At 36.4% G+C, this 18,214-nt stretch overlaps 1 protein-coding gene across 11 annotated transcripts in view; it reads right to left on the minus strand.

Annotated features, from left to right (window-relative positions):
* Positions 1-7,907: 7,907 nt before the first annotated feature.
* LOC117415952 (phosphoinositide 3-kinase adapter protein 1-like) overlaps positions 7,908-18,214 on the minus strand; it is a 63,048-nt gene continuing 52,741 nt past the window's right edge. For 8 of the 11 annotated variants that reach the window (XM_059026551.1, XM_059026550.1, XM_059026545.1 and 5 more), the window contains 6 exons: positions 16,990-17,192; positions 13,758-13,830; positions 13,203-13,364; positions 12,765-12,838; positions 11,139-11,239; positions 7,908-10,485 (listed from right to left, as the gene is read on the minus strand). In XM_059026551.1, the coding sequence (XP_058882534.1) occupies positions 10,377-10,485; positions 11,139-11,239; positions 12,765-12,838; positions 13,203-13,364; positions 13,758-13,830; positions 16,990-17,192 (722 nt within the window). In that variant the 3' untranslated portion in view covers positions 7,908-10,376. The remainder of the gene's footprint in view (positions 10,486-11,138; positions 11,240-12,764; positions 12,839-13,202; positions 13,365-13,757; positions 13,831-16,989; positions 17,193-18,214) is intronic. The other 3 variants (XM_059026555.1, XM_059026544.1, XM_059026547.1) reach the window with 2 other exon arrangements.

Consider the following 18,214-nt stretch of genomic DNA (forward strand, 5'->3'; position numbering starts at 1 on the left):
ACCATTAAGTTTACTCACCATAAACAAACAGCTTCTTTTTTTGAACTTTTCCTGAATCCACACAATTGTATTTTAGCGGTTGAGGTAACGGAGTGGATGTACCTGAAGGTAGGAACATCTGTTAAAATAAATCAAATATTATTTAATACAATGTTTGTGTCATGCAAAAGTATTTTTAAACATTTCTGTGGTGTATATCCTTAGTGCTCGTGAACTTTGAGCAAATACAGATCACCACAATAAATGTAATTGTTATAACGTGTTTCTTTCAATACTGCACATTTGAGGCCTACTGTATGTCATGAATGGAGGTGCAAAACAAGTGAGATGGAACACATGGAATGACTTTGTCAGCTGCAGTCACTGGTGTTTTGTTGGTTAAAGACCTACCTCACAGGTGCCCAACACGGCAGGCTTCAATACTTCTACTACCAACTCTTCTTTCTGGAGTGTTTTAAACTGAGCCATTGTTCTTGTAATATCAGGGGCTGAGGAACATTTCTTTATTTTCTCCTTCTGGAGCACAGTTTCATTCCTGATACAAAATGTATCCTGTTCAAAAGGAAAACAATATGTTTTGTTTATTGTCTTTCAAATTTAAAACATGCTTTATTTGCAGCTGTCACAGAATTCAATGACATCATAGAATGCTAAATAACTTGAAAGAAAACATATTTACATAATGCTGAGTCTCCCTTTCTAGAAAAAAAAAAATGCAACAGGTTTTTGGAATGCTGTATATTCCAGCACAGAAGCACATGTGTGTAATTAGCTTTTCCCTATGTAACTATTTTATTTTTCCACCTGAATAGATAAGTGTATTTTTCACTGCTTAGTACTATAGTAAAAGGGAAATAAAGTTTAATGCCCAATTGAAAGCTATTTTTATATTAATTTAATATACTAGTATTTTTTTTCTTGGAAGGGACCAGCCTATCATTTAAACTGTGCATTTTAGTTTACTGAAGGTAATTTACACATTTATACAATGTTGTATATGTGGCAGCCTTATTAAGTATATAAGTCTGAGATACAGACGGACAGAAGTACAGACAGAGAGAGACCTCCTGATACTCACAATAACTTACGGTAAATAATATTAATAATACCAAGATCCATCACAATTTTATAAGCGATTCTCCTAATGGAACAATGTGTGAAGTGTGACATGTTTACATACAGTATGACCACCTCCATTATATTCTCTGCAGGGGATAATGATACAATGGCTTCACTAGCCACCAGAAAGTCCACATAGAGCAGCTTACTTCCTCAGACTCAGGGGTAACCAGGATTGGGTAGGCTGACAGGACCCTGGAAGGTGGTCTTGTGAAAGAGCAGGCCGACTCTGTCCCGGGATCAGAGCTTGATAACGCAGTGGTAGCAGAGCTGCACCTAAACTCCTCCTGTTAAAATAACAGACAATATACAGACTGTTGAAATATTCCATTATTAAGTGTCAATAAGCATATTAAAGGTTATGGCTGAAGCTAGTATCCCTTGCAGAGTCATTCCAACAGAGGTTCTTACAGTATTTAAGAAGGGAGGGGAACAGTGGGGGTTATCTGTTTGTATTGTGTCTGTATTGATTTGTTTGTTGTTTAAGTGCTTTGGCAAAACTTAATTTTATTTTGTCATGGTTTCTGTAATTTTGAGCAACTGTACAGGTAGCTTGTCAGTTCCTTGTCCCAATATGCTGCACAAGTATGTCAGAGCAATCTGTCTTTACCCAAGTTGTAAACCGCATAACATTTAGCAATTTGTTCATTACAGTCATATGAATATCATGCAGCCAGTATTGAAAAACATTACCAAAAGTGAGTATGTCAAGCCCAAGCCAGTGGCTGGTAATCTTACCATAGGCTTGTTCCAGGTGAAAGCTTCTTGTTGTTCTCTCTCTGATTTAAAAGGAGCCATGACAGAAGGGGCTGATACGGCCTGTCCTCTAACCTCAACCTAACAGACAGAAGGAGACTTCATGAATTCAGGAACTCTAAAAAGATACTTAAAAGGTTGTAAGTGACATTTAGAAGAGTCAGTATCTTTGCTTAAAGTTATTGATAGACCAGTCTACACCAGGAGATTGTTCTCTTTTCCAAACACAGGGACTGGGCTCAAAAAAAGCCTTTTGCCACCCATGAGTGGCAACTGCAGTGCAATTCCACTGAGAGTGTCTGCACTGTGTATCCACACTCTAAATGCTTCACACTCATTAGCAAAGGATGACAGTGGAACAATTTAATAGCTCATTTGGGACATCATGCTTTTATGGAAAGCTGACTGCTGGTTAAAAAGAACACTATAGAACAGGGGTGCGCAATTCCGGTCCTGGAGGGCCGGTGTCCCTCCAGGCTTTGGTTGCAACTTCGCCAATTATTGGTCTAATTAAGTAATTTAGAGCACAATTGGAATAAAAGCCAGGAGGGACACCGGCCCTCCAGGACCGGAATTGCCCACCCCTGCTATAGAGTATTGACTGATTTTTGACAAATTATGTTTTCCTTTTTTGCTTGAAACGACACACGTTTTTCAATGCGTACTCCTCCAAACTTATTGCAAAACTAAAAAGGATCAGAGGCCTGATGTTAGGATTATGAAGTACATGACCCCAGTCATAGCATTGCCATTATAAAATCCTCTTGACAACTCGAGCACTGAATTTCTGAAAATTCCAGCACTTCTGCACTTTTCTTTAAATAAAGGGAATTTATAAAGTTAATTGAAAAATGTAAATACAAACATGTTTACAGCCTATACCGTACAATACGTGCAACCCGTAACATTACCTTCTCAAGGGAGGCTGCCTCTCTCTGCTTTACCACCCCGATTGCTCATGTAAAGACAGTCTAATACCAAGCTTAGATAACTTATAAAAACACACCTGAGGAGATGGCCGTGTGTGATCTTCTGAAATCTCTTCTTCATCTTCACTGAGAACTAGGGCTGGGGGCGCAGAACTCGTACTTTCAAAACACAGAGGCTACAAAAACACACAGACAAACAAATCAATGTAAAGAAAAATAAAATTCTGACAAAGGATGCTTGTGGCTGTAGTTCTAAATCACATACAGTACAATAAACTAAACCAGTTATGATTACCTGTTTTGTAAAGTTTGAGATCACTCAAAAGCAGCAGCCCTTCAATACTGACTTTACAGTTAAATAGTCTTTCCTCCTGAACAGGCCTAAAAACTGAATTGTTTTCAAAATTGACCACTAGGGGTGTACAGCTGTAATTTGCCCCTGCCTCAAGCTATAATTATACAGGGGGAAGAAATGACAGTTTCCCTAGTGTCCATTTCTAAAACCAGCTGTCTTCAGAAATTGAATTTTAGGAAAAGTATATTATTGTTTAGTCTTTTCAATGAGGCCAAGTAGTTGAAAAAGGGCAGTCGTTATGAATGCTGGTAAACATGGCAACTGCAATAGAGAATTGTACAAAATAGATGTAAAAGAAAATAAATTATTTCTACTTGACAGATACAGTTTATTAAAATGATCATATTCATATGTATTCCAGTGAATTAAGGAATATACAATTCAAATTCATTACAGCGGGTCAATTGTTTTTAAAATCTCTTTTGTGCCTCTTTCAAATTCATAGCTCAATTTTATTTCACTTCTGGTGCTCATGTTTCTCAAGAATTTCTCAGAAGTGAAAGATGACAAACGTATTTTCTGTCTGGGTTTGAGACTGATGGTCCTATTAAACAACATGACAGTTTTAAACAGTATCCTAAATTGAATAGCGAAGAGCCTACCTTGAAAATGCCGTCTACGTTCAATTCGTCAGCTGACTGCAACCTCAAAAGAGAGTCTTGTTCTTCTGAAATTAAAATGTGTTTATATTTACATAATTTGTATACGCCTTTAACAGGGTGTTTTAGACAACCATATGAAAACTAGAAATCATACACAGGTTATAATGTAAGAGAATGGCATATCTGAGTGTATAGTTTGTAAAAAAAAAAAAAAAAAGAAATGGATAGAGAGTATATGAAACATACCTGTATCATTGATGAAACATGATGACTGTTTATATTTAATATAATGACTTATAATACATTCACAAATGCTCAGTGACTTCCTCTAATGTAGTTGAGAGTGGATTTTCTGCGTATAACAGACCTGACACAACAAAGAATCTACTATACTAACTCTTTCATATTGTTTGAGAAGCACAGTAGGAAGTACGAAATAAAACAAAACAAGGGTACTCAGCTTTTGAAGTTTTCTAAAAAATGTTTTATGGATCTGATTTTTTTAAATGTATTCGTTATCCTTATTTAAGGCATAATAACAAAAACATAATTGGAGTCATTGGTATCATGAAAAAGTAGAAAGATATACAGTACAAACAGGGGCCTCCAATGCAGTATACCCCCATATAAAAAAGTTCTGACATGAATCTTAGAACACTGTCTACTATGGTAAATATTCACCTTCCCGCATACAGCTCTCCATCAGATTGTTCTTGTCCCCCACAGCAGGCTCTGTCCGTTGCATCCAGTGGTACATGAAGTAAGAAGCAGCGGCACAGGTACAGGCCCCAACAGCCAGACCTGTTGCAAAGAGAAGTGGACGTATGCGGAAACCAGGCACTGGCACACAAACAGACACCTCATACGTGACCCTGGAAAAGTGCCACATTTCTAAAGGGCCAACGAGTCAAAGGCACTGTTTTAGAAAAAAATAAATAAAACACTTTCCTAAACAACAATTCTCACAAAAACACCTTACTCTCATAAAATCCAAACAGCATCTAAGAGATACCATACTGAAAATTCTAGAACTCAATTACACGTTTCAGAACACTAGTTTTGGCTCATGCTTTGTGACAGCAGAAGATGTCATATGTGATGTCAGAATTCTGTACTGATTGATCACATAGCAGTGATCTGGAAATTGTATGTATTCAAATTAGTGAAATAAACAAAAGTCTTCATATATTTAAGTAATATAACCCTGAATAGAGGGTATTTCTCTTTCATATATATATATTTTAGCTCAAAGAGCCAGCTGCCCAATGTTTTGATATGTTGTACATATCTTTCTCAAGGGAGCCTGTGTTTGAATCAAAACATTGGAGGTATTTATAGGTTTATGATGGCATGACAACTACTTGTTATTGTTTACATTCAAATCCATGATTTATTCTTACATGATGTAATGGTGTTCTATATATTGTGACATCATCTCTACTTCTATCTTTGAATCTGTATTAATTCTAATTAACATTACTTTACATAAACTTATATTTGTATTATATCATGCAATGCTGGCTCTGAGGATCAGTCTTGATTTGGCCTCCCCAGCGCATCAGCATGCACTACTTTTGAATGAATTTTGTTTATTTATTTAAATGTTATATATTTATTGAAGTTAATTAGTTCATTCTTTTCTGTTGAGTCCCGCTGGCATAATCGTGTTCAGTCTATTTATCCATTTACTTTCTTTTATTCTTCTATATGTCGCATTGTCTAATCTTAGTTGTTCTAATACTACAAACTTTATATCATTTATGTCACGTCCTTGACTGGTGAAGTGCTGTACTATTGGTTCATTCATTTTTTTATTTCTAATTAATGAAAGGTGGTTCTGAATTCTTTTATATAAAGTGGTTCCAGTCTCTCCAACATATTTGATTTCATCACATTTTTCACAGGCTAATCCATAAACAAATTGCTATTTTTACAGTAGGTATTAGTTTTTAGTGGATATGTGGTGTTCTTATGTTTAATTATATTTTTACCTTTGTCCATGTATTTACACACTTTACATCTACTGGTGCACATGTTCGTAGAACCTATTTTGTCAATTATTTTTTTATGTTTACTGTGAACTAAAATATCACCTAAATTAGCTTCTCTTTTGAATGCTACAACTGGGGCCTTAAGAAATACTTTTTTTTAATTTTTCTGAATTATGTAGAATCCGCAAGTGTTTCCAAACTATTTTAGAAATATTGGGCAAAAGTTTAGAGTAAGTCATTACTAATGGGACTCTTTTGAGCTTTTTATCTCTATTTTTATAATCTAGATCATCTCTTTTTAGTTTATCCACTTTTCTTAACTCCGTCTTTATAATTCTTTCTTTGTATCCTCTTTTTTTAAGATGTGTTTTTAATATATTTCTTTGTTTTACATAGTAACTTTCTTTTGAGCATATTCTTCGTATTCTTATTCCTAGACCCTTTGGGATTGCCCTTTTATCTACAGGTATTGATGCTATTGGAAAAAGAACATCTACTTACTGTGGAATGCATTGTTCACTCAGGGTCCCTTTTAACTAATATTAGGTTTTGGTTGAAGATCTGATAACATTCAGGGTCAAAAATATGCAAAAATGCAGAAAATCAGACAGGGGGTAAATACTTTTTCACGGCACTGTATATATATATATATATGATCCATGTGATCCAGTCTAAAAATTCATTTTAAAATGATCCTATCCACAGAAAGTATATGTTCTGCTTCCAATAGCATCAATACCTGTAGATAATTGAGCTTGGCTTTCGTTAAATGTCCTTGCTTTTGACACGGGGGACCCAAATGATTTCTTAAATGAAAATATACTGAAGTATAAATGAGATATTTCAAAGAAGTGATCACCAATGCTTTAAAATAATTTTCACTATGTATTTTATCATCAACTTTATATCTGGTCTCCATATTTTTGTGCAAAATATTTTTTCTTTCTTTTTTTCATTACACTAATATTTATAAGCGCCACACTGTAGCAAAAGCAAGTCTATGAACTCTCATTCCTGGTACCACATCACTTCCTGTGGAAAAGGTACATTTCCAAGGTCTGGTCATTGGGGTCTCATTCTGGTAGATCACGTGAGTAAATCTGATACGGGAAGTAAATATGTACCAGGAATAGAAGTTTAAGAGTGGTCCTTGAAATTAAAGTAAAAAATAAGGAGTCATATTCACAAAGCACTACACTGCTTATTTAGAAAACAATGGCTAACGAGAAATAGCAGAAAAAACTAAGATGCATGAAGGATCTCTTAAATATATTTGTTTTAAGCTTTTTATTTACTTCAAAGTCTTAGTTATCAGCCCTTTAAGTGATAACAGTATTGCTATGATGTGTTACGAGGTAATAATGGACCTGCTGAGTCAATCTTTGAACAAGGGAATTATTACTAAGGAACATACCACAATACCACTGCTCTGAACTGTGCGCATGATAAATAAGGGCAGGGACAGAGCAGAAACATTCAATATACACTAAAACAAACAAGAAAAAAAATAGTCAGTTATTCAATTATAGTCTGATTATAAGGGAGGACCATAACTGTCCTATCTCCTCTTTGGCCATATGTAAAATACAAACCTGGAGTTTAGTTTACTAAAACTAAAAATCTGACTAAATAGTAAAAGAAGTCATACGATGTTTGCGCTGCTTCAGTATATTTGTACTTTTATAGTTTAACACTAAATCCACTGTGTAGCCTAATAGTGTCTGGTCTTAAATGGAATGCTTTGAAGCTTGAATCAAGATCAGAGAGTTGTGACTGACTAATGAGTGGGATGCCACATGCATATTGCATTACCGTTCTGTTATCATGAATTATATAACAAGGGGATCTCTCAGGCCTTCATTGTGATCTTCAATCCTGTTATCCTGTGATAAAATGCCATGGTAGAGTTAGGATAAACACATGTTTAGATTTGCCAAGCTATTTACTCCAAAACATCATTAGCAAGTTTAATTTCAGGCAGTAAAATCTCACGCAATACAGTTACGAAATCTGTGTGTAGTCGTTTTACAATGTAAAAGAAAACAAAACTTACTATTTGGAGTAAATAGCTTTGACAATCTGGCTCAAACAGTTCATTAACAAGATAGCAACAGCTTAAATTACCAAAGAAGAAAACAAATACACAGCATCCCAGTAGGTTGTTAATTCTTTTAATAAAATTGAAACAAAAACTGTTGGAACACATAAAAAAAGCTCTTCACAACAATTGATAAAAAAACACCTAATATATTTTTGTTCTTTTACAGTATAAGAGTAAAATCTTAAATTGCATACAAATGTTTTCATTAAAGAACACAGAATAGCAGAAATAATAGTATTACATCATTTTAAAAGTAATCATACTCAATGTCGATACAACAAATGCATTATACATGAATTGTTGTAACACAGACCTATGCCATGCTTTATCTGTTATTGAAAGCACCTCTATCGTATCCTCAGTCTTTGTATTAATTTAAATAGAGTCTGGGATTTCTATTTATAGTACTGTATACATGACTATCCTTTTGGGGCAGTATGTGATGTGATGCCTCAACAAATATATATTCTAGGTCACAACACCAACTTAGGACAGAGGGATGGTTACTCTTCTTCACACAGAGAGTGGTGAGGGTATGGAATGGGTCACCTAGTCATATTGTTGAGGCAGAATCACCTGGATCCTTTAAACCCAACTTTACAAAGCTGTGAGATCAATCATCTACTAGGCAACAGACGAGCATTGACTGGATGAATGGCCTCCTCTCTCTTGTACATTTTTTATGTTCTTACTGTGTATCATTTTAAATGATCCTAACATCCATTGAAACATGTATCAGTAAATAGATATATTTTGGCAAACATAAATGGATACAGGGATTTATTCAGGAGGCAATGACAACAGCTACAGTGGTGTCTATTTTAATGACACAAACAGTGGCAGATCCAAACCCCCTCTATATACCCTTTGATCAGTAAGTGCATAATTGTACCATGTTATGTTTCCTATCTAGGTATCTATTGTATAACACATATACATTTAGTCAATGCATTCTTGAATCCCATAGAGTTCATACAAACTGATTTTATACAAAAATTCATTTAAAAATCGTGACCAAAAGGGATATTAATCCAACTTGTTTCCCCAGAGTGGAGATTTATTGACTAGTGTTGATAATTTCTGTTACTATGCAATTACGATCAGGCACTTGTGACAAACGTTTGCAAAGCAAGCAGCACAATACTGCTGATGCTTAAATAATTTAAAATAATGAACCCAAAAAGTGCCCATAGGTTTTTAATTATTTCCAAACAGGCTCATTCTAGTAAATGGAAAACTTTCAAGACAAACCATTTTATTCTATGACCACAGATCAGATTTTTTGCACAGATTGTGACTGATTACGTGACATTATTTTAATATATTTTTCAACATGTGAATAAATGTAAAATTATAGCTGTACTTAAATTATTTTTAAGGTAACCAGTACCAGATTTAAAACTGAACTAAAATTGTTTATCATGTTAAAAATAATAAAATGAAATAAAAGATATAACCAAGGAGATGGGGGGGGGGGGGGGCAGGTGGGTGGTGAACCCCAAATTAGTCATTTTTGCCAAGTTATGCCCTTATAAAAGTTTACACTTTGCTATGCTTGAACTATGGTAAACGTTTATAAATAGAAGCGGTTTGTAAGAAGATTAAATAAACAACATCAGCAGGTAAGTACACTTGTTCAGGGGGTGGGTAACTGACAATAGCTGGTCATTCAGCTCCAACATTGTTCAGTGAACAGGGCTGTTGCTGAGCCTGGACTTTTTTTTAATAAACTGTTACATTAAGTGCAGAAGAAAGTAAGTAAATGGTATGAATACAAATGTACAGTACAGTAAATGTACCTCTGCTTTTTGTTATTTGTAAATGCACTTGCTAGCTGCATGGATTCAGATTACAACAAAGTTGTTATAGGTTGTGACGTCCCTCTGTGATAACAGCTTAATAAAAGCTTATGCTATTGTTTTATCATAGTTCTTCATCATGGTTTCCAATGCTTTACCATGTTTCCCCTACACTTAACAATGCTTTTGCCATGGTATGTAAACATTTATTAAGGCTATTTCATTTGGAAACATGCTTGGCTATTCGCTGGGATGCTAGAGTAATAAAGGGAGTGTCTACCCTTACTCTGGGTTTACTTTGCATACCTATACACATTCTGTTATTTGTCTGCAACATATGTCCAAATTGAAAATGCAAATGAAGTATTTAAAGAAAAACAAAGAAATGCTAGTCAATATTCACTTAAGTGAAACGATACAAAGAGCAAATTTATACGGCAAACAAGAAAAACATCTTGATAATGCTTACTCAGTTCAGCCCGTAGCTTTCTATTCAGGTTTACTTCTCTGGAATCCCTATAACCTATTTTGTGATAACACGTGTCTGATTGAATATATCATTCAGGTTTGCGTTCATAAGTCTCGCTGGACTGTCTGCATCATGCATAGTAGCTTTGTAAATTCCATCATAGGTGATGTTGCAGAACAGTTACACATAATTCCTTGAGTGATTATCTCAATGGTGCAGGTGTAACTGGTCCGCCAGCGCAGCCTGGAGACTGAATTAACGAGTTCTGCGTGGTACTGGTGGAAGAGGGCTGCAGCGTCTAGGACCAGGGACGTGACGAGTTGGACAAGGGGCATACCGATCCATATTTGTACTCTCTGGAGGCCTGTAACAGATAATGTTCCAATTTCAAATATTGTACTGTATGACATGTACAGCACTGTGCTGATTCCTGACTGCCTTCACTATCAAGCAGCAACTGTTGTGCCTTGTCATCTGTGAATCATCCATGATTCCAGAAAGCAAGACATCACAGCCAAAGCATGGGGTATCTTTTAGCCTTTTATAAAGCTGATGACAGAAGATATTATTTGGGTGTATCTTTTTGGAAGAAGAGTTTGCAGATGGTATGTAAATTAATGGATGGTCAATGGCAAAACTATCCAATATTTGTTAATCCATGGAGAGCATCAGGAAAAACATTGAGCCAAGCACAACTCTGATTGAAAACCAGCTATCCCAGCACAACCACGCTCATCTATGGTGAGTAAGTCGTAGCAGTTGAAACATGTGATAAAAATGGATAGATATTTATTCTTCATTTTACCCTGCAAAAATGGGTTTCTGCAATGGTGAAATTGTTTAGGGATACCAAAATATAAAATAAGCAAACAGTGTGTGGGGTAAACAGGTTAATGGTACATCCACAGCACCACAAACAACTAATAATTAATTGCTAGATAACATTTAGTACATGTATGTATAGTTTAGTAACATAGTCTATTCTATAAGGAAGACCTGCAGTACTGTGTGATTTACCTTGCAGGGGTCCGGGGAGGCAATCGAGGTGGGGGGAGCTCCGGTAGTTTCTCTGCTGCATGAGGCAGGGGGCTGGGGCTCCGGTAATTGTCTACATTGTCCTGTGAAGAAAAGGACCATTGCTGGGTTAATATGCACACATTTGTAAATTAAAAAAACATTCAGGTTTTGCATTTCAGTAGTCTCCGTGTATAGGAACAATTCCTAAGAGAACACTTTGGCTTAGGGAACAACCTTGTGGTGAAACTGAATTTTCCCATTGTAAATGCTCCGTCTAAAGGAACAGGAACTTCGCTTATAAGAACACCTTTTTTGCACTGATAGCGATTAGTTGCTAACTGATTCAAAACTGGTACAATAGTGTTTTGTAACCTGATAACTCATCATCATCAAACTCTAATTAAAATGGTTTATTTAACCTTTTCAAAACTGACTTGTCATCGTGTCAGTAATCTTTTTAACGTGTGCAGGGGTGCTGTATTAATAACCAATGTGCTAAAATTCATTCTCATATTCATAATTATTGTTAGTGCCACTGCTGCATTTTTACCATATGTAGGGGTGCTTTGTTAATTTAGTTTGTCAGTTAGTTTATTAACGTTAGTTTGTCAGTTTGTTTATTTTTATAGATTATTGATCATTTTGATCAATTTACTTTTGTTTGTTTCACTTTGTGAACAGTATTTATTAGCATTGCAACAAGTGAAGCAACCAAAAAAAACCTGAAAGGTCGACCAAGAAACTTTTATATCTCTAAACACATACAGTAAGTCTTACTCACTGCCAGATTAATGAAGTGTAGTTACTTTACTAAAGTTTCATGGCTCAAAGTTTATTAGAACTATACTCTATGCTCTCTATCCCTAAACTTTGTTCAGAAAATAATTAAGATATAAAACTAAAATGTGGACAATGTGCCTAATGTAGAGTACATGCTGTTTCCATAACACTGAAAATAAGAAACTGTAAGGTGCAATGGGTTATGAGATTGTGAGTGGGTGTATTTAACCACCTGACAATGAGGGCTGTTATTAGAAGGATATACAGAGGATTTAGGAACTATGGGAAGTCTATACTGAGGTGGTAGGTTGCGACTGCCATTTTGGTAAGGTGAGGAAGCTCGATTTTAGGACAAAAGGGCCTTTGTTTACCAATTGAAGCTTCAAACCAAATAGAATATGTCAATACATCACTGTGACAGAGGCAGAATGGACTTGGACTCGTGTTTGTGTATTGTGTGTGTGTTTAAATATGTGCTTATTATTTTGGGACTGAACCCTGTGTTTATGTAGCTGAGCAGTACACATCGTTGTGTACTGCCAGTCCTCCATTTATTGTTTACTGTTATCACCAGACTATTGGATTACAAATTAAAACCACCATTTCACCAGTACTTTGTTGTCTGTTGTTATCTTGAACACTGCATCACCTCTACACCTGTGCACTGCAACACACCTTGCCACAATCACTTTGTCAGATAAAGAAAGCCACGACACAGTTCAAGTAAGAAAGCTGCCATGCTAACCACCATGCGCTCTACTAAAGAGTAGACACAGGTGTTCCGCACACAGTGGTGCTTAATAATTTAACGATTCATTTTATGCCAGTTAAAGTTTGCAGACTTACCTCGTTGTCCCCTTCAGCCCCGCTGCTGAAGCTCATATTACTGCGTGTGCTGGATCTATTGCTTGCACTGCCTGCTTACCACAACATAAGAACATACAGTAAGAAAAGTTACAAACAACAATCAATGCGTGTCTGGTCATTCGCATTCACATTTTTAAAGTGTTTAATCCCAAAATATCTTTTCCTGCTAAAAAAAAAGTTATAATCTCACCGGTACTGTCTGTTATGCACTGTGAATAAAATACATATGTTTATAAAATTATAGCCAGAAGTATCATGAAATCGATTTGAAAGCATGTATACAATTCCCTTTCCCTTTCTGAAGATTCTGGAATATTCCACAGCAGCACTGCAAACTGGACTGTGATCCGGGGATTCAACCTGGTAGACAGGTCCTAATAAAGTGTATAACTCTGTGCTGAAGTATTGCAAACTTACTGGACGTACTAGTTGTGCTCCCAGTCTGCCAGTTGCCCCTGTTGATGGGTTGACTGGGCGGAGGTGGGGCTGCTAACACTCTGGCATTGGATTCATACACCGCACATTCTAATTTCATGGGTGGGCCCTGGAACTGCCGAATTGGGGCGGTGATCTGCAGATCTAGAGGGTGAAGATATTAGAGATGAATATTCAGTTTTACACGTTTAAGTATTATTAGAACATAAGAAAATCTAAGCTTGTCCATTTCCTAGTAGCTGATTGTTCTCAAAACTTTGTCAAGTTGGGTCTTTGAAGGATCCGCTCTCTGTGAAGTGGGTTACCTAGTCATGTTAAATTTCAAATTCTTCAAAGTTCAATAACGTTTATTTGATGGACTTTCATAAGCAGTCCTGCTTACACATTATCATATTTTATTTGTATTTATTTTTATTTTATTCACTTTGTGCCCGCAGGGCCAGCACAGGTGTATCTCAAAAGTGCAAGCACTAATACAAAGAGAGATCTAAGGTAGTATATTTTTTCCATCTGTGTGTATATGTGTGTGGTTCTTACCAAGAGGTTTCCCAGTTTTGCTTTTTTCTTTCTGTCTTCTTGTTATGCTGTCCCGTAACTTTCTCAAATTCTCCTGCAACACAAAAATCACACATCGGTTCGACTTCTCTGAAAGCCCCTTCAAAGCTCTAGGCACTAATGAATTCCATTAAATCTAAACAACTTCCTTTATTCTGTCTTTGATACAACAGTTAACTTGAATAGGCTGGAGGGTTTTATCCTTGAAGAGAGTTCAGATGTTGTACTGCAGTAAGATATTGTACCTGCAGGTGGCAGTAGAGTACAACCTACCCAGATCATTGTGATGATGGTCGTGCATCTGATAGAAGTAATACAATTTGAAAAAATAAGATGTGGTAGCAGTGACAAACCTAATCTTTTTACAAAATATTGGTCAAAAGCAATGGAGTGAGCACTGGCCTTACATTCCTGTAAGAAGACAGTTGGATTATACACACTCAAATACAAAATGTAAAAATGTATTACAGCAATGATGTGTACAATATAACAAGCTAATAAATTTAATTTCTGTATAAAAACAATAAAATATGGTATTCACAAATAAAAAATGATGGCGATGTATTACAGACATTACATAAAATATTCAATAATTCCAAGGATAACTTCTTCCATAGTTCAGCCTTTTGTATACAATGCTTTAAACTTGTGGGTACCAGAATGTAATGAAGGATATGGAAAATGATTTACACAGTGAATCTAAACATCAAGAAGAATTTATTAGGTAAGATAACTGTGATATTTCATACCCAAACCAAGCGGCTGTTTAACACACTGTTAATTACAGTGAATGGGTGTTTTTCAGGGTCTAGTTAGAGCTGAAAAGCACCTATATGTATGCGTTAATACTGCATCGTACCTCATCGTGAAAAATACTATGCGAGCCATGAAACAGACACATTAGAAAGGAACTCTAGTGGCAGGGTGCTTGGTCACTGAGTTTGAGTGTACAAGGCTCCTCTGTTCTATCACCACTTCCGCACCAGCACATTCAACCAATAATATTTTTGCAGAATCAATGCTGTTGATGTTGCATTCTTGGCTATTTTAGGGAACTGCATTTATTTCTGCTTTCACTAATGACATGGTGTCCTATGAAAGGTGACGGACAATGGCGCTTGCTAGTCTGGTGGAATTCCCCCTTATATCTGCAAGATGAACTCAATCTGCACTGAATAACCCCTGCAATCTAGTCCCCGGCTGTTCTCAAGAAAAAAAATTTGAATAATAAATAATCATTTTTGTTTTGCTGTATTTGCTCACTTGCCTCCCTGAAACATTTCTTAACTGTGTGCAGATGCCATGATTGTGCTATAGTACTTACTACTCTTTACTGGCTATCTATCTATGCTATTCCATTACCATCCCCACATCAATCCAGGGTGGGAGTGCTTTCTTTCCAAGACAATTTTCATATAGGGGTGTTCAATAAGGCATTTATATTTTAAAACCCTTACAATTTACATATCCTGTATATATCTGCCAATGTAGTGTTTTTTTCCCCCGGATATGTGGTTTAACACATCTGATTAAGAAATAGTACAATAAACTAAAATGTAAAAACTAAGACTTTTACAAAGACACTAAAAAATACTTCTAGTTCAAATGTTTGTCATTAAATAGTGATTGTTTAGTAGTTATGAATGGTTGTGGCAAGCTGGCCTGAGCGGTGACGTCAGACCCGGAAGAAACACACAGCACTGCAAGTGAAATGTGAATGCGCTTGCTTGCGTGTTTTAATAAATAAAAAGATTTAACAAAACAGAAACACACTTTGTAAAATAAAACGCCACAGTAGCCAAAACAGACAAACAAAGCGAACGGACACAGAACAAACAAGTATCGTGCTGGTGCTCCAGCAAACGTAGTGATTGTTTGCTTTTCTATTTTAATTATTTCTCCTCTCTCCCGTTCTCCACTCACCAAACACTCAACCCCATGTGCGTGAAAACTGACTCTATATATACAGCTGTGCAATTACTAATTCATCTTTCACTTGAATCCCAGCACATGAACTAATTTGTGCAATCCCCATGCTCACATAATATTACATACTTTATCTGCACGTGAAGTGATTGTGCAATCCCTGTGCTTAAATACAACTATATATTTTAAATCACTCGTGCTACGTAACCCGCACTCCATGCTCCACTACAATAATACATATAACAGACAACATAAAACACAAAACACAAAATACACACAGGGACGGGGCATCCTGCCACAATGGTACATTTGATGAAATAAATATCTCTATATGCTTCAGCTCTGACTTTATTCAAAGCAGAAAGCGGTCTTACAGGGCCACCTACACCCTGCTGACAGAAGAACTGAGAGTTTAGTCAATAACATCTCATTACCAAACCATTCATAAGGAAGGAAGGTGCCTTCACCAAGCAGCCAGAAAAAGACTGTGTTTGTCTTGAACCACTAACATTACGGGAACTTTATTAAGAATGAAGGCGCACAAAGATACTTCTGCTTTTTGGCTGTGCTAGAAATGCAACATAGGAAATGCAACAGCATATTCAATGTAATAAAACCAATGTATTTTCATTTAACTCTTAACTCCTACCATTTTGTTTTCCCAAAAGGGAAATGCCATTGTTGACAGGCAACACATTATTTAACATGAATATCTTTAGTAAACTCAATTCTTACAAACCATTGTGATTGTATGGTGTTCATTGTTCAATTTTTTTAAATCTATAAAACAACAATGCTAATTACCACAAGATTTCAATATAGCAGCCACATTAGATCTGAGGTCAATGTCATGGTTGCCAACAAATTAAAAACTGCAAATATGTCAATGCTTAAAATGGATTCTGAGCTATGAGGCTTGTACAGTGCTGTGTAATGTCACAGGTCAAACTGAAGCCATTAGCAATCAACTGCACTGCTGTGTAGAGGCGTGGGAGCTGTGCTGCTGGTTAATAAGCATTCAAGGACACTTTAATTAATCACTCTGAGTGTCAGTTACCTAGCTCATGTACTGTCTATACGTTAATGATGCGACTGCCAAAAGTTCTGAGGCACAGCCTGTTTAACATAACTTGAATAATGTGCAGATCATTGAAACTTACAATCACAAGGTACTGACCAATGTGAACATTGTCATTACTTTATATTCAAATTGGAATGTCACTTAAATTGACAAGACACAGGTGTTTTTGGGAACAGGTTTTACATTTAAAAGGACACAGAAGACTACCTCTTGGAACTTGAAGGACTCTCCTCTGCTCTTCTGGTTAAGCTGCCACTCCTTGAACTGCTGCACAGCCTCTTCCACAGTGAAGATCCCCACCTTTACCTTCTCCTGCAGGGCAATGAGCTGCCGCTGCCCTGGGGTCTTCATACCACCATAGGGGTCGTAGGTGGTGGTTGAAGACCTGTCCCTGACGGGTCTCACTAGCCCTGTGAGACAGAAGAGGGGCAGCGTGTTCACAAACAGGAACGACAGGGATATCTCAGTGCATGTCTTTGATTCATGCTTTTAATGTAATTGGTAGCGACAGCACTAGATTTTTGCTGCTGGAAAGTGTGAACAGAATTTAAGCACATTTCCTTCAAGCGCAATGTGTGAATTGAACATGTTTTTGTAGTAATATTATCATCATACTTTGTGGTCTATTCAACAGATATAAAGAGATAATACAAATTTGAGATATAAGGATATGAAAATGAAACATTTAACAGTGCATGTGAATCTATTTTGTCCATTTCTCTCTGTAAACGTAAGATTAATTCCAGAGAGGCATCCTGTTAGTTATTTAAACGACAATGGCATTTTGATTTGACAAAGTTTAGATCAATTGTATAAACCCCACTGTGATATTTTGTTTTGGTTGTTTCAACTTTACATATGTTTGACATCTACTGACCAGAGTGATGCTATGCCATTTATTGTATGCAATAATCTTTAAAGTGTAGGTGTTTGTAAAAGGTGTGGGGCAATGGCACTGGCTACAAGGTGCAGGCCGGTACCATGAGAGCTTCTGCAAGCACACCTCAGTCCTGACCCTTTGTCTGGTTTTGTAACATTAACAGTTGTATTTCCCTTTCACAAAACAATGGTGCAGAGTGCATTGTGGCATACAGAAACTGATAAATCAAACCGGAAGTGACATTGCAATAACCCAATGAACTAACACGAAAGAGTGGGACTTGAGTTTGACCATTTCTAGACCAGCCAGTCAAAGAAACAAGATCCCAGTTGGGAACCATGTGCAACCAAACTGACAGTAGACACATTGATTGTATAACCACTAACAGCTATGTACATCAATGCTGACATATCCAAAACACTGGCAAGTTATAATTCTAACCCCTAAAATTCCCTTGTGATTCCCTTGGGATAGACTACCAAGGAACATATTGAACTCTGGCAGCTAGACATATAAACCACATGCGCAACAAATGCAGTAAAAGCAAAACAT

The sequence above is a fragment of the Acipenser ruthenus genome, chromosome 7, assembly GCF_902713425.1.
Source record: "Acipenser ruthenus chromosome 7, fAciRut3.2 maternal haplotype, whole genome shotgun sequence".
NCBI lineage: Eukaryota > Metazoa > Chordata > Actinopteri > Acipenseriformes > Acipenseridae > Acipenser > Acipenser ruthenus.